The sequence below is a fragment of the Cyprinus carpio genome, chromosome A3 (assembly GCF_018340385.1).
Source record: "Cyprinus carpio isolate SPL01 chromosome A3, ASM1834038v1, whole genome shotgun sequence".
Lineage (NCBI taxonomy): Eukaryota > Metazoa > Chordata > Actinopteri > Cypriniformes > Cyprinidae > Cyprinus > Cyprinus carpio.
This window is the reverse complement of record NC_056574.1, coordinates 29217286-29241630: the sequence shown is the minus strand read 5'-3', so window position 1 is coordinate 29241630 and position 24345 is coordinate 29217286. Positions and strand designations below refer to the sequence as shown.

At 37.1% G+C, this 24345-nt stretch overlaps 1 protein-coding gene and 1 long non-coding RNA gene across 3 annotated transcripts in view; one reads left to right on the top strand and one right to left on the bottom strand.

Moving 5' to 3' along the window:
* LOC122138032 overlaps window positions 1-24345 on the top strand; it is a 230533-nt gene that overhangs the window by 144211 nt on the left and 61977 nt on the right. The window lies entirely within an intron of this gene.
* Window positions 17140-21012, bottom strand: LOC109089341 (homeobox protein Hox-B1). Its single transcript, XM_019103462.2, has 2 exons — window positions 19077-21012; window positions 17140-18322 (listed from the first exon to the last, which is right to left on the bottom strand). The coding sequence occupies exons 1-2, from the start codon at window positions 19705-19707 to the stop codon at window positions 18006-18008; spliced, it is 948 nt and encodes a 315-aa protein (XP_018959007.1). The 5' UTR covers window positions 19708-21012; the 3' UTR covers window positions 17140-18005.

Sequence of the window (24345 nt, the reverse complement as noted above, 5' to 3'; positions counted from 1 at the left end):
GAGACGCCACCTGGTCGCTGACAGCTCTGTCAGATCGCATCAGGACTCCCACTGCGGGGCCGCGAGGTTTCCGGTCCAACACGTGGTCTCACCGGCGACAGCAAGGGATGGGATGGAAGGATCTACCTGCCAGCCAAGAGAAGTGTGACCTGCCTGTTTAACTGTTGTGCTGAGAGAGCAGAACCCTGTTGCAGCCTGTAGCTATTTTATAACACCTGTCTGGGAGTAGCATTTACTGTAAGCAGTAAGAAAGTCTCTGCATAACACGCACTTCTGTTCTGTCAGAGTTAGTGATGATAATCATAATGGAGTAGAAAAGCAACAGTGTGAATGATCAATGCATAATTAACTACCAGTAGATTAGTGATCTTTACAATGACAACAATTGTATTAATTATTAATGTTTTGAGTTTACATGCACAATTTTACATTATATACCTTAAATAGTGTTATTTTATTGGGTTTTAATCAAAACCAAACAAAAACATAGCATGGTATTGTGAAATATTTTTCTAGCTAAGTGAAAGACACTTTCTTTCTTTATTTATTTTTTGCTTGTTGTTCACTCGTGTCGATACTTGAAAACATATGATACTTGAAAAAATGTTGATTCTGTAAGATTTGAAATTCTCTAATATATTAAAACATATTATAAAATTGAAAAGACATACATTAACATTTTCATAAAGAGTAAATACACTAGAAAATCAAGCAAGAGTACTAAAAATTCTCAGCCAATGTAATACCTTTTTTTTTTTTTTTTTATAGAGGAAGAGGGATCTTGATGATATTGTTGACAGAATGTGCTTTGAAAATAAAACTGAGAAAAACCTTTTAATTTCAGATGTCATGTATTTTGTGGTGTTATGTGGTTGTCAGAAAATAGTGACTAACACTCAGAGGTTTAAATGTAATAACAGCAGACTTTTATTTAGCACGGTGCAATAATCTCATGTCACTTTACCTTTGAACTATAAATGTTACATCTCTCAAACTAGAACACCCCAGGACCCCTGGACAGTGAGCACGTTATTTTTGGATCAGCACATGTTGTTGTGATTCTCCACAGCCCCAAAATATTTGTGCAACTGCTTTCGTTTCCTCTTCGGGACACAAGGAACCTATTTAGAAGAATTTGCTTCTGCATTCAAAACTTATAACTGGGGCAAAGTCATATGGATGATCTTCCCTTGCAGGACAAAGAACTGGCTTCAATAGGATTTTATGAGATTTTTGCCCTTGACTCTTTATGAAAAGCATCAATATCCTGAATATAAGGTTATGAATGCACTGATGTCACTGATAATATAATTGAAATCTGAAATACCTTTATCAGTTTAAAGTTGACTGCAGTATTATGAGCAGTGCAGGAAATGTTTTTAATGTTTTAAAGAGACAGTTCACCCAAAAATGAAAATTCTCTCATCACTTAGTCAGTACTTTTTTTCTGTGAAACACATGGAAAGGTATTTTAAAAGAAAAATAAAAGAATGCCTTTTTGGACCCAATTGACTTCCATTGTGTGGACAAAAACAGTTCTTCAGAATATCTTCTTTTGTGTTCCACAGAAGAAAGCATAAAGGTTTAGAATGACATTAGGGCGAGTAAATGATGACAGAATTTTCATTTTTGGTTGAACTAGGTCTTTAAGACTAAAAATCTTTAATTCATTACCTCTGTCCCTGGCACAGACAGAAAAAAAACTTCCCATTCCCTGCCCTACACAAGCATATCACCTTCTTTTATTCATGATGTACTCTTATCTGCACACCTGCAGGCTTCCAATGAACAAGTCACAACTCACCAATCCTTCATCATATCCTTTAACACACATAGGTGCACACATCATACAGTACAGTCCCTTAAACTCATGCACAAGGAGGGTATTGTATCAAATCACAATTTCCACACATGCACCATCCGCACTTACTCTATCCCGAACAGTCCCCATCCAGCTGTGTGGTATTCATGTCCCCAGTGAAGGGAGGGGGATCTCCATTGCAAACCTGTCCCATCAATAACTCACTGCTGACAGGGAGTATAGGGGCCTGGGAGGGGGACAGAGGGCAGTCCCTCTGGCCTGGGGCTTGTCCACCATGGAAACACACACTCACAAAGGCCCGAGACCTGTCCTATTCTCCCCCACCCCAGCCGCACCCCCTGGACACAACCTGTCCCGTACAGCAGTGTAGCGCCTAAAACCCCCATCCAAAAGAGACCACATCCTATTCACCCGTTACCTCAATCAGTCTTCTCAAAATCGAGCCGCCGCTTCGTTGTTTTGTGCCTCCTTTAGATATGCAATCTGTCAGGGATGAAGAAACAAAGACTGTGGATGTTCCCCAAAATATTGAGTTACACATGCTGTGCGTTTCAAATTGAGCTTAAATCTTCAGTGCCACCTCATGTTGTTGATAACTGAAAGAAATATGATTTTTATAGTTTGGTTTAGGTTAAAATGGGGCTTAAGTACAAATTTACATTACATTTGTGCATTTAACGAGTGCTTTTATCTAAAGTGACTTACAAAAGAAATTTCTCAAAGAGCCAACAATATTTGTAATGCACAATGTCAGGTTTCTTAGACAGCTAGGTTGAGAAGCAAGCTAGGGAAGAGAAGAAATGTAAGCCTGTGTGCATTTAATAGTTTAAGTGCTTGCACAAAAGGTGTTTTCAGCTGCTTTTTGAAAGAAGTGATGGTCTCAGCAATTCGGGTGGATGTTGGCAGTGCATTCCACCAGAGAGGAACAGAGAGGGTGAAAGTTTTGGAAAGTGACTTTTGCCTCGTTGTGGAGGAGCAAGACGGCGTTTGTCATTTAGTGACCTGAGCGAGCGGGAGGGAGCATACATTCGTAGTAGTGAATTGAGGTATGGAGGTACTGATATCAGGAGGGGTGTGATGAAGGAAGTTTAAAGTAAAAGAGAATTTGAAGAAGAAATTTGAAAGGAAAATATTTTCTCTTTTTTTCTCTCTCTCATCATTACTTGATATATTCTCTCACGAAACCTCTTTTCCTTAAATGCATGATTCATTTTGTACAGCAAGTTGCAAAACAAAAATGTAATTGCTGTTGACGAGTTAGAAAGGTCTGTTTTGCATAATGAATCCACTCTTTTGTTGTAGCAAGGGCCTCTTCTTCTATTGCTCTCTTTTCCTGTCAGCCTTCTCTCTCTCTCTCTCTCTCTCTCTCTCTCTCTCTCTTTGAATATCTGACTCTGATTCCAGCTGGAGATCACTTCAGCTCCTATTGGCAGACAGGCCAGTCTCTCACCAAGCAACATCTGGAAAACAGCCATCGCACAGACACTTACACTCACACGCATAAATTCACATACAATCAAGAGTATCCGTGTTCGGTGCCATGTACATACATTTATAAATTACATTTATGAGGGACCCTTTAATCAAAGTCCTCTGTGGCAAGTGTGGTTAGTTTGTTCGTGTATAACATACTGTAATTAGTCCATCTGTCTTCGGCTGGGAACGCAGCCTAAGTACTTCACTCGGACAAGGGCAAACCCAGGTGCTAGCCACTTGTATGAAAGTGTCTGTGTAATTGTGCATGTGTGGATACATTTAATGATTTATTTGTTTATTTGTCTTTGAATGTGTTAGCAAAGTGGTGGCTGTTTGCATGAGTGTGTTTGATTTGCGTGTTTTTGATCGGCCCGCTGGACAAATTATTTGGATCACAGATCATTTTTATTAACCCAGCGACTGCTGCACAGGCCTCGGCCTCCATGAGGCTGTTGAATCTCTCTCTTTCTTTGACAATCATTATCAATAGCTTTTTAGTTTTTATGTCAGAGGATACTGAACACAAGATCTGTCTACTATACAGTACTGTACTCTGTAGTTGTAAGCTTTAGGTTAGAGATATTTTCTTATAAAAGTAAGAAGTTTTTAGGTTGTACCAGCTATAACTGTTGGCAATATTTCAGGCAATATCATGATGAAACTTCTTCATGATGAAGTTTAATTCATAGTGACACAAGTTTTGTCTTAGTCAGTCATTCTTACGAAATCCTTTCTATCACAACTGAGTGGTAAACTAACTGAACAGTATTTGTATGCATATATAACTTGATCACAAAATTAATTAGCTCAAAATAGTGTATTAGGAAGGTATTGTGTCATATGATGACGATTTCATATTTGCTTGTTCACACTTGGTGACACTTCATAATGAATTGCAATTTGTTAACACTACTTAATGCATTAGATATCATGAACTAACAGGATTTTAATTTATTTTTAGTTCCTTTATAAATAAATAAATAATAATAATAATAATAATAATAATTTGGTAATTTGTTTGTTCACAATACATTAATATTAATATGTGCAATATAATGCATAATTTATACTTGAAATTAATATGAAACATAATTCAAATGTTAGAAATTACAGTTGCAATCAAAATTATTCAGAGACTTAAGTACTTATATAAATACAAACTTTTCTGAAAATCCAGGATTTTATAAAAATTACATATGTAACAGTTAACTGGCATATTAAAAGTGATTGTGTCAATATATAATGTTTAATGTATGAGTTATAGGATTTTTTTTATAGAACACATCTATGTCTTAATTATTCAACCCCTATTCAACATCGCTGTTTTTAAGTCATTTTTATGGTGGGGAACAAAATTGCCTTAAAACACAATTAAGCCTTTAGAAACTCAAAAAAAAAAAAAAAAAAAAAAAATAGAAAAAGAAAAAGAAAAAAAACTGAATTAGCTTGAGCTGTTTCACATACAGGGAGTGCAGAATTATTAGGCAAGTTGTATTTTTGAGGAATAATTTTATTATTGAACAACAACCATGTTCTCAATGATTCCAAAAACTCATTAATATCAAAGCTGAATATTTTTGGAAGTAGTTTTTAGTTTGTTTTTAGTTGTAGCTATTTTAGGAGGATATCTGTGTGTGCAGATGACTATTACTGTGCATAATTATTAGGCAACTTAACAAAAAACAAATATATACCCATTTCAATTATTTATTTTCAGCAGTGAAACCAATATAACATCTCAACATTCACAAATATACACTTCTGACATTCAAAAAACCAAACAAAAACAAATCAGTGACCAATATAGCCACCTTTCTTTGCAAGGACACTCAAAAGCCTGCCATCCATGGATTCTGTCAGTGTTTTGATCTGTTCACCATCAACATTGCGTGCAGCAGCAACCACAGCCTCCCAGACACTGTTCAGAGAGGTGTACTGTTTTCCCTCCTTGTAAATCTCACATTTCATGATGGACCACAGGTTCTCTATGGGGTTCAGATCAGCTGAACAAGGAGGCCAAGTCATTAGTTTTTTCTTCTTTTAGACCCTTTCTTGCCAGCCACGCTGTGGAGTACTTGGACGCGTGTGATGGAGCATTGTCCTGCATGAAAATCATGTTTTTCTTGAAGGATGCAGACTTCTTCCTGTACCACTGCTTGAAGAAGGTGTCTTCCAGAAACTGGCAGTAGGACTGGGAGTTGAGCTTGACTCCATCCTCAACCCGAAAAGGCCCCACAAGCTCATCTTTGATGATAGCAGCCCAAACCAGTACTCCACCTCCACCTTGCTGGCGTCTGAGTCGGACTGGAGCTCTCTGCCCCTTTACCGATCCAGCCACGGGCCCATCCATCTGGCCCATCAAGACTCACTCTCATTTCATCAGTCCATAAAACCTTAGAAAAATCAGTCTTGAGATATTTCTTTGCCCAGTCTTGACGTTTAAGCATGTGTGTCTTGTTCAGTGGTGGTCGTTTTTTCAGCCTTTCTTACCTTGGCCATGTCTCTGAGTATTGCACACCTTGTGCTTTTGGGCACTCCAGTGATGTTGCAGCTCTGAAATATGGCAAAACTGGTGGCAAGTGGCATCTTGGCAGCTGTACGCTTGACTTTTCTCAGTTCACGGGCAGTTATTTTGCGCCTTGGTTTTTCCACACGCTTCTTGCGACCCTGTTGGCTATTTTGAATGAAACGCTTGATTGTTCGATGATCACGCTTCAGAAGCTTGGCAATTTTAAGAGTGCTGCATCCCTCTGCAAGATATCTCACTATTTTTGACTTTTCGGAGCCTGTCAAGTCCTTCTTTTGACCCATTTTGCCAAAGGAAAGGAAGTTGCCTAATAATTATGCACACCTGATATAGGGTGTTGATGTCATTAAACCACACCCCTTCTCATTACTGAGATGCACATCACCTAATATGCTTAATTGGTAGTAGGCTTTCGAGCCTATACAGCTTGGAGTAAGACAACATGCATAAAGAGGATGATGTGGTCAAAATACTCATTTGCCTAATAATTCTGCACACAGTGTACATAGACAAAGATTATGCATGTGCTGACACGAGTAGCAAATATGGCAGGTTCAACAAAACTCTCATAAAAGCTATAGAAGAAATAGTTTTATAACATTAGAAAGTCTACATGAAGATTTCCAAGACATTTAAAGTTCCTAGAGACACAGCCTTATTCCTTAGCTTAAAATGTGTTGTACCAGAAAAACTTTGAGGGTTTTGAAGAAAAAGCACAATATCATAATAAATTTGATCAGAGCAACTGAGAAAAACCTGCAATGTACAGCCAAAGACTTGCAAGATGAACCGATGAAAGGAGGAAAATATGTCTGATGCAAAAAAAGGCAAAGCTTATACTGTAAACAGAGGAACACCATCATGGTCAAACTTGGAGGTGGACCAGTGCTGTTATGGGGGTGTTTTATGTTGCTGGAAGTGGAAATCATGTCTGTATGAAGGAAATTATGGATTATTTGAAGTATCAGGCCATTTTGGCAAGAATTGTGATGCCGTTGGTGCAAAGACGTAAGCTGATGATCAGTGGACTTTCCTGCAGGACAGCCATCCCAAAGTATACATCCAAATCTACTTCTGCTTGGCTCAGGGATCAGTCATAGGATGTACTTAAGTGGACTGTTCAGTCTCCAGATTTAACTCTAATCGAAAATATTTGGTTGAATTTGAAGAAAGTGGCAATGTGAAAATTACCGCAGTAGAAAAGTGACAGAAGCTTCTGAGCACATATAGGCCGTGTTTATTGGTGGTTTTAAAGAATAAAAGATTCTGCACAAAAATTTGACTTTTAGGGGTTGAATAATTTTGAACATGAATGTTTGAGCTAATTTGATTTTTATCTTGATTCATCAATGTTACATTCTCAGAATCACTCAACTGTGTATCAAGAAGCTTTCTCTAATAGTTTACTGAGGCCTTTGTTGAATTGTTTCCATAAAATTTCATTCTCTGCAGCAAAGTGTCTTGCAGGTTGAATAATTTTGATTGCAACTGTAACATGACCTAGATAAATACTTTATTGTTGTTCACTAATGCATAAATCAATAACACTTTAAACCTTATATGAAAGTCTTACTAAAACATTTCATTTAGCAATGTTCTTATTACGATTATATTATAACTGTAACAATGTTACAATTATTAAAAAATGTATTTACTGTGCTTTATTTTAAAATAATTTTTAAGCATGATGTATTAAAAGATACAGTGAAAACCCTGGTAATGGTTTAATTTAGATTAATACATTTTTCAGTAAAATAAGATTCAAATTAGAATGATCCATATCCTAATTCCGAAATATGCTTTCTACAAATATTTATTCAGGTTAATCAAAATGCTTTTTGTTGTTTTTAAGCTGTAATGTGGCCAGTTGTGTTGAGTATTGCAGTTAATGTAAATATGATTACAATATTAATGATGTAATATCTTGTATTGTTAATATTTAAATTAATCAAGACATTTTTCAAAATTTCATCTTTTGTGTTCTGCAGACAACAGACATGCATACAGGTTTGGAATTATTTGAAGGTGTGTGGTTAATGACAATTTTCATTTGAACTTTCCCTTTAAATATGGCAGTAACATGCAAAAACTGAATTCTTTAAGATAAACATTTGCTATGGAATTTCAGAATCATAATGCAGTGCTCTTAGCTGCTATAGTGATTTCAAAGAAAATGTTAGTACATTTTTGGGGTGTGTATATGAATACAGCAGCGTATATCTGGAGTGTGTGAGTGTGTGTGGGCTTTGAGCCAGTGTAGTCTGCGGCTGCCGTGTTCTCTCCTGTTGATTAATTGTGACATGTGTGTCCTCAAGGCAGAGCTGCACCATGGGGCTCACCTGAGTGAACTGTGTGGGCTGGACACTCCTGAGGCAGGAGATGGTGAAGGCCTCAGGACGAAGCTCTGTGTCGGGGTTCATTAGGGGAGCTGGTAGAGGGCAAAAAAGAAGAAAAGAAATGGAGCTGAAGTTTTCAGATAAGGGCCATACCACAATATGGTCTAGTAGTTTTGCATAATCAGATTTCTGACTAAGCCATGAAGCTTATTTTTGCAAAGAACCACCCACTTAGACTATCAGACTGACATATCTGACCACAATTTTTGTTTTTATGTGCTGTTTGGAGGCAGTAAAACCTGAAATGGTATATTATATTATCCCATCTTATAGATTATTATTATATTGTGTTGTATTGTTGTATTTCCAGTTCATTCATATTTGTGCATATATAATATGTGTGTGTATAAATTATCATTAAAAATAATGAACAAACATAAATCAACAGTGAGCAATATTAATTATTGTTCTTCATTGTTAATTCATGATACTTACTGCATTAATGATCATGAATTACCTTGTAATGTGTCATCATATCTAAATGTATAAAATATAGTGATGTGGGATAGGAATTGCATATGTGCCTCAATACAGAAACTGCATATAGTGCCTCATATGTTTGATTCCAGGATGTCTGGCAAACTTAGCTAATCCAGTGATTATTTTTTTCTTCCAAGGTGCTCATTTTTTCAAACCGATACCTTCTAAAGATGACTTTAGTTTCCATACGGACTGATTAAGAAACGTGTGCCCTCGGGAAGTTGTATAAAGCCAGCCAATCAGATTAGAGCTTGGAATTGAACAGACACTGGGTGGTTTCTCTGGCTGATGACTCTAATGTGTTGGTATCTTTAAATGCAGGAATATAGGAAATTAGATATTTGATGCATATATTTAAAGCATTTTCCCAAATTGTTCTTTTATTTTATTCTTCTATACATTTGCCTTCTGAAATGTTTCGAACATGATGATTGTGCACTTCTAGCCATGAGCATTATAATGTCTGTACATTATAGCTGGATAATTTCAATGCAGTGAGCAAGGGAAGATGTTGCGTGTGTGTGTGTGCGCGTGTGTGTGTGTGTGTGTATGAGGGTTCAGTCAGAGGTTAGCTCACTGAGATCCAGGCAGTGTGCTGTGGGAGACAAAAGTAAATCTGAGCTCTCAACTGGAACCTCCCTCAGACCATATGAGCCAATCCCAGAGTGACATTAACTTGGTTTCACTCTACTACAGTGAACCCCAGACACAGCAGGCCCACAGCCAAGAACATCATGGCATGCGAAATCTAAGGCAGCACATACATATGTACAAATGGAGACTCAATTTTAAGGCATGTAGAAAATATTACTAATTTTAATTCATCTTTCTTGCTCCCTCTTCCACTTCCTTTCTTCCTGTAAATTTTTAATGCCCTGATTTTCCCAGAATAAATTGGATTTTACATGATTAGCTCATGAAGAGAAAGAATGAGTGTGGGTAACCCCTCCCCTTCCTGTCATCCAGACAAGAGCCTTTCTGGAAACCTGCAGTTCCGCACACTTCCTGTAGGATAATACAGGCACACTTAGGAAGAACATGAACTACGAAAGAGAAGAGAGAGAAAGAAGTCTAATAAACAGCATCAAGGCAAAAGAAATTAAACATAATGTTTTTTTATCACCAAAATTTCATAAGTTAATTAATAATCACAATAAGCAATTCTTAGCACACTGATTTAGATTCAAACTGATTTGCGTTCTTTGTTTTGTGTGTGTACACTTTTTAAACTTCTCTGAACACAGCTTGTCAAATCCAAAACTTAGAGCTTAGAAATTAATTAATTAATTTATTTATTTATTTGACTTTTATGTAAATGAATTTTCCAAACATTTAGCTCTAATTTTGCACTAAACATTTAGCAGGATATTTTCAGGAAATCTGTGATTGAGGTTAACCTTTCCATTACACTTAATGGATGTGACTGATTGATTAACTGACTGATTGATTCTTTACAATGATGTTTTAACTCATTTGAAAATGTCATGCTAATATTTAATCCTTCTGGTCTTTTTGCTTATAGATTTTCAACTGGTTTGAATTTTGTGTGTGTGTGTTCGTAAAAGTCTCAATGACATGTTTGAGATGGGCTAACTAAGCATAATGAATTCTTGTTGCAATTTTATCTCAGAGGGTAGCCTCAATACTTTACTGTTCAAGTATTTGCAATTTGTCGATATAGAGCAAGATAGAAATCCAAGGGAGAGAAACCAATGAATGTATACAAGTGGCCTATGAAAAAGGAAAAAAAGGAGAAAGGCTGTATCAAATGAAATCGAACCAATTGCTTTGTATGCCATTTAATATGTAATGGGAAAGAGATTGAAGGAACACAAACATCGTATTAAATAAGAGAAGCTACAGCTGTTATCTGGATCAAGTCTTTAACACTTCCAGAGCCTCTTTGGGAACGCTCTTTGGGGAGAGGATGAAAAAAGGATGGAGGGAGGGAGGGGAAAAACTCTTTTGACCTTTGGTGTCACATGCAGTGCCTTTTTAAGCTGACAGTGAGGTGCCAATGTAACTTTGAGTCTCTGATTACTTCTCAACAGCAAGCTGGTTTTTGATTGGTTGTGCTAAAAACATGGCGCATTTGGATAGACAAGACGCAATGACGTGTATATGTGGTTGAAGGTCAAAGGCTGTTGGTGTACCCTCACTATGAACTGTTGTGATGGACGGGTTATGATGTCCACACAATTATGAGGAGAGCACATGAGCGTACATGTGGGCCGAAGACAGTTCATGTTTGAGATTGGGTTTCCATCCTGTCTTCAGGTCATCGCTATCTCATATACAAAAATACACTCCTACATACTGAATGTCAGAGCATCTGAAAATAAGAAGTCCCCCTCACACACAAACACACAATCTTTGGTCATCAGTCTCTGGTTTGGTTTAAAATGTTGCACGTGTCTGCCCTGTCCACACCATCCCTTCCGGACCTCTGATCTCTGGATACACACACACCTGTGCAGACACACACAAAAATAATCTGCAGTCTCTGCCGCCTCTTGAACCCCTGCTCTGGTTTCTGACAGCTCTGAGGAGTCACACATGTCTCAAATGAAAGGAAGGCCTCACTGGTTGCTCAAAAATCCTGCATGACAAAAACATTAACACACAATTTGAGATAAGAATAGGTTTGGATCAATAACTCTGAATGGCACTTCTTTTACTAGCAAGACGTTGTTTTTAAGTGGCACAGCTCAGGAGGCTCTCTTTTAGAAACGTCTTTTCTGGCTTGTTATGTAAAACTCATACTGTAGCTGAACAGGCAACAGTTCCTGACTAATCCAGCGTTTAGTTCCCAATTAAAACATGCTGACACATATGGGCACATGTTGTGTTCTGGCTGTTAAAGAAGTGTTTGCAGTGATGATACTTACAGGCAGAGGGAACGAATGACTAAGAGAAACGTGTGTGTTATTTTTGGAGAAGAGAATCAGATGATGAAGAGAGTAGAAGGATGAAAGGTCATCATGAATGCCTACAAACACATCAGTCAGTCTAGTGTTTAATATGTGGATGATAACTGTTCATAACTGTCACTGTTTCCCAAACATCTACATATTAATATTTTACTATAAATTTCGAAATTGCTTGTGAGAAATAACTAATCAGCTGTCAATTACTTGCAATACTAAATAAAAAAATTCATGAGGTGATTCATGATTCTGAAATTTCTTTACAAATAAGCATTCTTGACATATATAACACCTAATGAAAAAAAATATACTGCTTGATTGTGTATAATATATGCATTGTACAGATTTGTTTCTATACAGAGAGAGAGAGAGAGTATGTGAAAGAGAGAGGCACTCTCAGTTTCTAATCTCCATTTGAGATATAAATACCTTGTGACAACATGGCTGTGTTTGTATGAGGTAAACAGGGCTATTGTGTAGATCTCATTCAACACTTTGCGTGTGTAAAAAGGGACGGGATGTAGGGTGAGTTTTAATCTAAATAAAACCAGATACCACAAGCAAAAGTGTGACAGAATAGAAGAATCATCATGTAAAATAACATCATAAATTAAGCGCATTCCTAAAACGGCCTCAGAAACTTTCATTAACAAACATCTGATGGTTTAGATGTTAGGCAATTAAATTCAATCCCGAATGAACTAAACATGCCTAAATCTGTTTTAAAGGTTATTTATCGATGGTTTGCGCGCGCTTGACATTGGAATCTAAACAAAGACTTGGTTGCGTTACAACAGCATTATGATATTAATTTATAGTTTTGCATTAACGTGGTTAAAATGGTTGTATTTATAATATATGCAGTTTTATCAAATAAGCGTTGGTAAATGCGTTAAAGCTTCTGTTTGGTGGCCTGCTGGCCTTTTCTCTGGCCTTCCTCAAGCGTAAGACAGGAATTTTTCTTTTAGATAACCTTTTGCTCTGAATTCAGCCAAGAATGTGAGAATAAACAGAATAGATGTTCTCCCTCCTATTCTCACCAGTTTTGAACTGGCCAGAACTCATTAGTTTTATTTATTCGTTTGATTAAAAACCTGATTCGATGTGTATTATTATTATTATTATTATTGTTGTTGTTGTTGTTGTTGTTGGTTATTATTATTATATTTTTATATTTTAAAAATAAGCAGATTGTTTTACCATTTTGTTTTAATGCAAGCAAACTGACGAATTTTTAAATCATATAATATTTTCCGTATGTATATAATTCCACGTGACTGATATATATATATATATATATATATATATATATATATATATATATATATATATATATATATATATATATATATATATATATATATATATATATATATATGCGTTTGTAAACCCAGATAAGCAAAACTTACGCAACTTCGCAACTTTCGTCAGATTCCAATAGTTCTCTTCTCATTTCAGGATGTTCTCCTTTGCGTCTGGTCAGCTCAGGGTCATGGTAAGTTCACCGGCGTTTTTAACACGTTCAGCTGCATGAACCTTGACGGCCTGCTGAGTGGGTTGCGCTCCTTTTCACTTTTGATGGATTGTGAAGGAAAACACTTTTTTTTTTTTTTTAAGTTGGTCTTACACCATTTATAACTACAGGTCATGAAACTCAGTGAAGAGTTCAATAATGGGATGTTATATCTTTATGCAGCCATATTCTAAACGTCAATAGCCATTACATCCGATATCTGCCACCTTAATAATTCAATAACGACGACAACAACGCATATGTTGTGATTATTGTTAATATCAATATTAACAATAATAATAATTGTTAAAATAAATTAGATTAAATTATTTAGAAATATTTGGTATTGTTTAATTTTAACACTGAGTGTAAGCTTTAACATATGAGCTTTTTCAAGAGGTTAATTAAATAAACGTTTCTCCCGCTATTTAGAAGAGTTATGTAAATAAATTACTAATAAAAATGCAATTTAAATGCAATTGAATGTAAAACTGCTGGGAATGCAAATGTCAGTCGCTTTAAGTTACAGTAGCTAAAGTAGTAATAAAAAACAATATCTGCGTAGGTAATTAAATGTGAGAGACACAAAGCACATGAGCTCACATTGTCAGGTCAAAATAGAAAATTGGTCAGTTACTGTAATTCATCTTAACTGATTTGTGTAAGTCTGTCTTGATAATATATTGCTTTTTCGTTTTTACCTGCCATATTACACACTTTTCCTCGAGGTACTAATTTCATAACCATGAATACATGTTTATCAATAATTTAAGATTTAAGATCAATCATTTTTAAGCCATTCAAAAGTTCAGTTTTTACATTTTTAAAACGTCTTAATGTTGTTTTCTGTAATTCACGAACATTATGTTAGCTACTTGCTTCTAAATCGAAAGCTTCTTAATTTAAAAAAAAACATAAATAAATAAATAAATAAATAAATAAATAATGTGCGTTTACAGTGCGGTGGAGAGATGGGGGAATCAAAGGTTCTGTCCGGGGAGAGTGGAAGATACGGGTGAACAGCTAAAATAATTCAAGAGAGACAAAGTGAAACCCCAGAACGGTGCTCGCGGCACAAGCTGAAGGGAGAGACCTGCGCGTGACCCCGGTGAGATGGAAGCCCGTTCGCAGCTCCTGACAGGCTGACCTGCCTATTTCGAATATTAATTTGGCCTGAACTCTGTGTGAACCGAGGCCAGGGGAGAAGCAGTCAGGGGATGTTTGAGGCAGGACCCAGGGCAAACCTCTCCGCCTGAGCAAATATTGGGGTAGTCCGTCAGAGGGTCGTGGATGAAATGGAACTGTCAAGCCCGCGTAAACTTTGGGGAAGAGGTGAGGCCACAAGAGAGTGAACAATTGGGGAAAAAGTTAGGCAAACTCGTTTCCTCAAATGTTCGAAAAACGACCCCCCAAACCTTTGCGACCCCCTCCACTAGTTCTCTTCACCACTTGTCAGCACCCTCCATCTCAGAGATCATTCCCCCAGTTCCTTCACCGGAGTTTGCCCTCTCTCGCTCACCTGCTTTGCTCCGCATGTGTTTTTGCGGTAGGCACAAAAGAAAACTGAGAGTTCCTAAAATCCGATGTCTAATTTGAACGAAAATCTGTCAGCAGATTTTCTTTTAAGGTGACCTTTTTTATATTGAGAAATTACTTGAAATTACACTTCGAGGGAGGAAAACCCCCCCAATGTATGTCCAATCTTCGTGACAAACCTAAACAAGTCCTGTAGATACTGTAAAGTAATGTAAAATAATTGGAAATGCGTATCACTGTAAAAAAAAATGCAACTGCATGTCTCAAATGCTAAAAAAAATGCTGTTTTCTTGAAACTACATAAAAACCCTTGTCAGACCAACAAAATTACTCCAAATGTTGTCCCAACTAGTGAAACGCCGTAGTCTGAACAAAGAATTTCATATTGCTAAAAAGTTAAGGCTTTGTGAGTTCCCAGCATGCATTGCAGCATGAATAAATTATGCAGTTACTGTTATAGGATTATGTTTTGCTGTTTGGTGACTATATCTAAACTTTTTTGGTTGTTGTTATGCTATTATCGTTGGTTATTTGTTGTGCTGTGATGTAAAGAGCTCAACTTTTTAACATTTGTTGATTGTCACTCACATTCTTTAGGTTTGTGTGTCAGGTTTTGAGTCATAGAGTATATATGTTCAACCATTTAAATCCATTTTTTGGATATCTTTGTAAGATGTTGTCTACATAGACTAAGTTATCCAATAAAGTTTCTATAATATTTTCAAGTTTGTCATTCGTGAATAAACATTAAAATGCAATGTGGTGAGTTTTTACACATTCTTTATTTTCATCCAGAAAACAGAAAAAAAATTAAATTACCTCAACAACAGTAATTGTTATTTCAGTTGCTGTGACAAAAAAAAAGTTAATCAGCACTGATAAGACAATCAGCACTGCATGAACAAATATATTTTTCTTGACTAAACAAAGTATCTTTACTGAAAAGACCTTAAAAAAAAACTATTTTTGAGAAAACTCAGTCTTACTGCATCAGGTTGCCTTATTTATTTATTTTTTTAATTTCTCAACTGTTTATTTTTTACAGTGTAGGCCCACACAAATCACAATGTATATTTTAAAAACCTGCTAATATGAGGGATAACAAATTGAATAATAATCGAATTTTTCATTTTTCATTTTATATGTGTCAGAGACTCGTCCAGTTTTTCGACAAAGAGTTCAAGTAAAGTTAAGGGTGACCTCCGTGTAAACCCCCTACTGTAAGCATTACTTTACGTTTCTGTGCAAACCACGGATGTTGACCGCAGGGGTAGCAGTTGGATCAAAGGCCCGTTCAGGGGGTACAGGACAAACGCCCCGAACAGCGTGACTGAAATCTGCACCAGCAGATGGTCGAGAGAGAATCTGTATAGTCTTCATTTCCAGTTTGTATTTGTTTAGATTGTGTATATACTTTAAGGGTAATTATTATATTTTAAAATGCAACGATATTTTTATGAAATAATAATTAAAAATATATTTTGTAATATAAGGGACATTATGAATCCTAAGGTGGTATAGTGACATTGAAGTCGTAATTAGTATATATTCAATCATAATTAAATGTGTAAATGCTTTTGAACATTTCTTTAACGTTGTTGCAGAAGCCAGTCTACTGCCTAACAAGTTTTTGCCTTCGCTTAAAGGAACTGTGCTTGTTACAATATGTGTTGTCTGTCTCGCCACAAAGACACTGGCCTGGTGAGAGAGATGCGTTTGAGTAACAGAACCACTCAGGAAGCTGGTGTGCCTAAATGCCACTGCAGTCCAGCATTGTTTTCCTCTGAAGTGGACCTAATGTTAACCTTGCTGCAAAGATCAAACATGTCTAGCATGGCATAATTTTCCTTCTACGGATTTTTAATGACGTGATATGTCAATTATAGTAATATTTAACAGCTGTAAGAATTGGAGAGCTCATGTAAACTGTCAAAGTCGATATTTACATATCACCTTTATGAATGCTTTATTTGTTGTTGAGCACTCGTGAATGACAATTCAATGCATTTAACGGACTATTCTGAAGAATTATGGTTTTGAAAGTGTTTAGCGAATAAGAAGCCCATTCATAACAACACTCAATAACTCAGAGATGCACCGCCCACAATTCAGTTCCGTTTCTCGAAAGCTTGTCTTCAGGATCAGAGCTATTTGTGCCAACCCTAAACCACTCAGCGAGAGAGAGAGAGAGTCTGTTTGGATGTTTAGATATCCCAGAAGCACACCGAGGTAAAAAGTTCAACTTTAACCACCCTGATTGCTCAACAACATTCCGTTCCGTTCTCCGAGCATCCTTAACACAATTGACTGGTGGGCGCTTTCTCACCCTCTAACTGAAGAGAAGAACTATTAAACCTTTGTCATCATTTACTCCATTCTACCATTTATTATTATTATTATTTAATTATTTTTATTTATTTTTCTTATATTACATACACATGTAAACTGGTGGCAGAGACTGCTTCAGTAAAATATTGTTTTTATTTGAGGTAGATAAAGAACTGACAGAAGCATTTGATTGAGACATTCAGATTACGGAATCATACAGACAGTAACTAATAAAACTCAGCTCGTCTGCGCATAAAAAATACTAGGCTAAAAGATCAAATTATTTAAATGTTTTAATTAAGAAAAGTACATTTTAAACACCCTGCATTGCTTTTTTTCTACAAACGGAATAGAACCTTTTTCCAAAATTCACATTTTTATAGTAAATTAGGCCTGACTAGCAACACAGTATTAATTATTTCTCACTGTAAATTGGCAAATAATTGAATATCACAGTGCACACTGAGAAGGAATCGTTCATATATTCCAGTAAATTGTGCTGGTGTTCAGTAAAGGCCTACCCTGTAAACGTATAGTGCAAGGAGTCCGAAAGCCCCTATAGCTACAATCCTCAAAACTCAAATATATGAAATTTGTACATCAAATAAAAAATAAATTTTCATAAACGCAACAAAAAACACCAATACATATTTTGACAACACAATAAGCTCCCTGTAAAGTCAGTTAGGTTCGTTTAGAGACTTGTAAACATTGTGAAAGTGCATTATATTTATAATAGAAATACCCTGTATAACACACACAAACGTTTCCAGGGAGTATTGGAAATTTTGTTCGAGCAGACGGTGTAAATCTGTTCATTGTTAGGCTAAAAGTCTCTTTGCTCTTCACTTTTTCGCCAGACGTTCAGTTTCCAAAAACGAATCGTCCATTATAAGAAGACGAGAAGGTCTTTCGGGCACATTGTGGAATGCTTAAGTTAATAGACTTTAGTATATATTTCGAATCTGTTGTTCAATGCACCCGAAACCATCGTCATCGGTTAGGAATCGGGACTTGGAGAAGCTCCTGGAGATGTTGAAGTTGAGTGATCAGAGTGATCCTCGAGGTCTTTAGACAAGGTGGACGAAGCAGGCGCGAGTCCCTCCTTCTCTCGCTTCTTCTGTTTCATTCGGCGGTTCTGAAACCATATCTTCACCTGTGTCTCGTTCAGCTCGAGCGTGGCAGCAATTTCGACTCGCCGCGCTCGCGTGAGATATTTGCTGAAGTGAAACTCTTTCTCGAGCTCCGTGAGTTGTTTCGTTGTGAAATTCGTCCGGATTGTGTTTTGTGGTCCCAGTCCGTAATCGGCCACTTTAGCTGCGAGGAAGAAATTAAAGAACAATTAAATGGCTGTTTGTCAATTGAACACAGAAATAAAAGACCATAGTCATAATTCAACGGCTTATTTTATAAACACACCAACAACAATCAAGTATGCTCCTGTTCTTAAACTTTATTAGATGTGACAATTTAAATTGCACTATCACGCAGAAATTCAAAAAGTCATACGGTATTGCAAACTTTTGTTAACCTTACCATAATTATCCTGTTTGTATGTGTTATCAATTTTAAAATAACTCATAATGGGGTGGTCTATGGAATACATGCAATTCAGTACTCCCCAAAGGTGGCTTTATGACCACTCAATTTGTACAGTATGTCAAAATGGTGGCCCCCGTGTGTAAAAGTTGGTGCACTAAATCGTTGTGAGGCAAACACTGCTGGGACAGGAGACGAAAGCTTAAGAACACAATGGAGGCCAACAAAAACGAATGTTGCGCGGCGAGAACCGGGGACAAGTTAAGGATAACAGTGCTGGTGTATTTCCAAGGGCGAACGAAAGCATGTCTGTTCGATGCATTAACGCAGAGGGAGACGGTTTGAAACTGAAGTGAACAGGCCTATTTTCAACTTATCTGTCTTTAGATATTTTTGGTATATAAAGTTTCTAATTTGTGTATAATGTTATATGTTGGTGATCTGCAAGCTTCTTTGCTTTAAGGAAATGTGTAAGGCATAATTGCTCTTGATTTGAGTGGAAAATTTTCGTCATAGAGGCAATTCAATCAACCTGTTTTAGGAGGGTTCCTTTTGACTTTCATCCAGTCGAATGTCTTTCCAGGTGGCGACTGATCCGTGTCCCTCTCCCTCCCTTGGGAGGCCGATAAGTCGGCGTAGGTGCCTTGTGAGTAGCCTCGCTGGTGATCCTGGCCTTCGCATCCATGATGCTGATAAGGTGCGGCTGGAACGGCTCCCTGCGCCCCGCAGTACGCACCAGCCATGGAGCCATAGTGAGGACCGAGATTTGAGTTTGAAAACCCCGATGAGTGATAATACATCCCATCCTGCTCAGGGTTAATGAAATACTGGTGTTGAGCATAGTCTGGGTTGGCGCAGGCCTGGGTCCCATAACTCGTAGTCCCCGTGCCACCGTAGGTAAGGCCAATGCCACTCTGATGAGTTTGGTGCTGGTGATGCGCATAGACGCCGCTCTGGTGCTGATGTTGTGCTGCTGCTGGCTGGTTGCTCCCCCCTATGTAAAGTCGTCCATCAGCGTTATGGCTGTCACTTGCGTGTCCGGTATGGAAGGGGCCCGAGAGCGCCTGATCCAAGTGTTGGTATCCAGCCTTGGGCGAGTAAGCGTTCGTCCCACGGTTACAAATTGTGTACTCCAAAAAAGAGTTCATACTGGAATTGTCCATGCGCAATTAAAGGCGGAGGGTCAGCCTGAGAGATCGGGAGAGCCTCCTGTCCTGCAAGCTCGCAACAGTATGTCATGCGGAAGGGGGAAATGCTTAGGCCTACATCTGGAGTATTTGCTCATGGTTCCCTATAACTCACATTTACCTCAGCTGCTGGTCACGTGAGACGTCACGGCGCCAATGGTGAGGGGACCTCCAGAAGTTTGTCAGCGCAAGGCGACCATCCATCACGCGCTTGACATTTGCATGACAAAGCCACTTCAATCAAACTAGCCCATCAATCTGATAACAGCTAGAATATGTCAAACCCTGCGAGAAAGGCACTCCGAAGGAGAGAAATAAAGAAAGAACGTTCCAGACTTTGCATTGAAATTTTGTTCTTCATCTCCTCTCATCTCTTCACTTACCAACCGTGTTTACTTTCTAGTTTTAATTTGCGAGTTAGTGAATAATGTGTTTTCTTCATACTTTAATAGGCTGAGGTAGGCCTAGGCGATTGTCCTCTTTAATAAGAGTAATATTCAGTGTTGCCTGTAAGACTAGTCGAACGCAGAGTTTATTATGTGTGCTTAGGAAGGAAATCTCTTTAACACTCGAATTGGAAGTGACGCCACGGTTCACAGATCGGCCCGGGTTGGCTTTGGACCCGTCTAATTGAATCACTGAACTGATCTGTTACCAAAACCAAATTAGGTCGACAGCGAGCCTTCTGTTTAGTCCAAACGAGCAGGAAAAGAACGCCAACGAGTTCCTTTTTTTCTCTCACAGCCCGTAGAAACGTGTGTTGCTACATTGCTGCCTGGAATTGGTCTCTTTTTCCATAGTTTTTTTTTCTCCTTGAATCCAGCTGCAGATCAAAGTGTGGAAGATAGTCTTTACAGTTTGTAACTTTAGTTTTAAAACCGTAGGTTATAAAACACGCGTTCTAAACATAACTTCCCAAACTTTAGGATTGTAAGTCAAACTAATGAGCTTGTCTGCACCATGGATTGCTTGGCAGGCGTTGGTGGACAGCAAAAGAGAGAAGCTAATAATTAATTAAGATGACAATGCTGAACAAGTCTTCCTCTTCATATGAAGCCCACGCTCAATATGGGGGGCTGAAGAAGTTAGAATATATTTGCTCATTAGTACATGGTGGTACAAAAAAGGGTAACAATATAACGCCCACAGTGATTTGTTATCTGTCGATTCAAGTGCCGAGTGATTGTCTAGTTGCGCAGCCAAAGACTCCAAACTACCTTGAGCAGTTTTGTTAGTACTGTTGTAGCTCTGCCCTACACTCAGGAGTCCTCTGGTCTTGTGGTGGTTTTAAACGAATCCATCAGTTGATTGGTTGCAATGTTTTATACAGACTAGTACCAGGATCATCACTGCGTGAACACAATAATTTGGAACAGTTCATGTTTCTAATGATCACAAACGAATCATCAATGTCTTGTAAGATTCAACGACCCTTGCTAGTGACATTAAGATTTTAACAACCCTAACATTTTCTGAATCTGATGTTCTTTTCAACGACTCTTCAAATGACCGCGCAAAACATTTATTAAAATTATAAGAGGCTTGTGTAAGGGGTATTAGAGCAATAATGATGCGCAGATTTTGAAATGGATGTGAGAGAAGAATAAAATGTGTTTCAGAGCATACAATATAAAATATTTATAAATTAGACTACATTTATAGCTGGAAAAGAACACAGGAAAGAACCATTTATGTAAATTTAATAACAATAATAATAGTTTTTATTATTAATATAATTGATATATTATTAATAAATAAACAGACATTTCTTTATTTACTTGATGTTTAAGTAAATCATATATCTCAACTATTAGATATCAACTATTATTTGCATAAGATTAAACCTTCCTACGAAAAATAAATAAATAAATAAAAAGCCGCTGCGCACCCTCGCGGCTCGGTTTATTCCTGCGAGTAATGGTAACAGCTATAAACAGATTAGAGTAAAATAACTCATTATGATTTTAAACATGAAAGGATTCTTGCCTTTTAAGTTCATTATTGTTATTATTACATTAATATAATGTAGATACTCGATTGGCTGACGATTTGCGGTCGTCTGACGGATTGTTCTCAATAGCTCGAACTACAAGCAACAATTCAGGTCTAGACACAAAAAAATTGTTTACAAAAAAAACTGCTATTAGGAACAACTTTAGATAAAACAATTTAATTTTAGATTTGCTTTTGAGCTGCAGCTTAGCCGTGTCCCAGTTAGGGCTAAATGGCCACGTGACTAATGTTTCTGAACACTCAAGATTGTTAGACTAAAATTACTTCTACACTTCAACCAATGAGACTTAGACACAAGTATGTAATGACACTCAATTATTTAACCGTTGTGAATGATTTATGGGATCATTGCTATGGTAATGGTGAATTTTATTGGTTAAGGTATATAAAACTTTAAAACTGAAATATTTTTTATTCAATTTGTATACTTTGGCAGTTCCTTTCCTGTTTTGCTAGGCAAAACAAACAATGCAGATGAGAGTAATGGGGCTACCATCATAACTACCTTTGATTTTTTGCATGTCCAAGTCATTAACTTGCATAATGGATGGCCCTTGAAGCCATTCAAATGTAGTTTTCTTTCTTCATTCAACACCACATGCTCAACATTGAGAGTTTGTACACTAAGCTGCACATGTTAACCTTAACACCACAGATGAAATCTTGTTATTATTAATTTCCTCTTACAGTCCATCAACCCAGGCCTTGTAATATTCTCAGTTCTGAAAGCCGGCTCATGTCCTTCACCCACGACCATTCCATTTTGTCGTCACTCGAGTAGCCGATGTGCGGTAAGAGTATTGACACACACCGGCTTTGCAGAATAATTTATGCACGTAGGTGGGGATTATGGTATTTCCATTGTACATGTAAAGTGGGGTACTAAGAAAATCACTATACAAATTAAATGATTTTCATCCTGCATCCATCCTTTGTGAGTTGACACCTACCCAAAGTCAGTCATGTCCTTATTTTCATATGTTGAACAGAGGTTAAATGAGCCATCTGCCTAAATTATCCAAGTCATTGTAATAAACAAACATAGGACATGTAGATTGTCTGAATTTAACTTCCAAAGTGATCTAGATAATTCATCTTAATCCACTGATGCAAACAACCAAATGCGTGATGGAGCAGTAGAAACAATGACCTCTGTCTGGTTTTTGTCATTTTACTCGACTCTATCTATCTATCTATCTATCTATCTATCTATCTATCTATCTATCTATCTGTCTGTCTGTCTGTCTGTCTGTCTGTCTATCTATCTATCTATCTATCTATCTATCTATCTATCTATCTATCTATCTATCTATCTATCTATCTAGCTGTCTGTCGTTCTATCTATGTACCGTTCTATCTATCTTTCTATCTATTGTTCTATTGTTTTGTCTATATACGTCTCTCTAGCGGTCTTGTCTGAATCTCTTTTCAACTTTTTGGAAATTCTGTAAATATGTGTGCACACTTAATTTGCCAGTGCAAACATACTACCATAGCATTCAATAAATCAAATATTTAGCAGATGCGGGCACGATTCATCTTAATGTCCTCTTAGACAAACTATGCAAAAGATCTGCTGACATGACTCAGATACTGTACTTCACAGGCGTATCTAAAAAGAAAAATGGGAGTTTGTGTGTAATCAGGCTGTTATTCTTTGTCAAACCGAGACAACATGAGGCCTTGTGAGGTCTGTAGGTTGATGTTGTTTAGACTTTCACAATCTGATGTGTAAGGGGTTCACCTTGTTCAGGTTGGTATCAAATGAATGCTTTAGCCAAGTCATATCATGCTTATTCTCTGAAATCACCTTTTTTCATACTTTTCACCAGATCTGTCTGTATGTCTTCTGTCTGTCTGTCTGTCTATCTATCTATCTATCTATCTATCTATCTATCTATCTATCTATCTATCTATCTGTCATTCTGTCATTCTGTCATTTTGTCATTGTCATTCTATCTATCATTCTGTTGTTCTGTCTGCCTCAAAATATCATTCCTTCCATCTCAAGCCTCTGAAACTCTTCACCACCTTAAGATAAATCCAAAAACTTGTCTTCAGTATGTTAGCTTTCTGTTGTAAACAATACCACAGAAAAAAACATGTTCCTAATCATTGTTTTTGGCTTGCTTTCCACTAATTAAAAAAAAAAATCAAATCAAATAAAGATACATTTACTTGAGATAGATTTATGCACTTTTTAACTTGTTTATAGTTTTATGAATCATTCTCTGAAAATAAGGCTTAATATCTTATGCAGTGCTGTTTCTCAAGTAACTAAAATGATCTAGTTTTTAGAAATTTTAACTGGAAAACAAGTCAAAAACAGCAATTAAAAAGCATTTTTTTGTGGTGCTGTATCAACATTATTTGTCTATTTTTATTCATGTATTTCACAACATATTATTATACACATACTATTAATTATTTCTCTCTGTGTCTATGTAAAATTAACCTCTCGCTGTCACATCTGTCATAGGCCACTCTCTCTTTGTCAACTATATGCAAATCAGATGTAAACTTTTTGGGCAGGTGTTGTCATTCCAGGTGGTTGAGTAGCAAAGTGGAGGTTGCCCATGTGTGACTAAATCTTAAGTACTT

Excerpts from the sequence above, each read along its gene's own strand:
- LOC109089341 (XM_019103462.2), bottom strand. The coding sequence starts at position 19,707 with ATGGACAATTCCAGTATGAACTCTTTTTTGGAGTACACAATTTGTAAC. Across the intron at positions 18,323-19,076 it reads AAGGAACCCTCCTAAAACAG|CTAAAGTGGCCGATTACGGA; the intron begins GTTGATTGAATT and ends TCTTCCTCGCAG.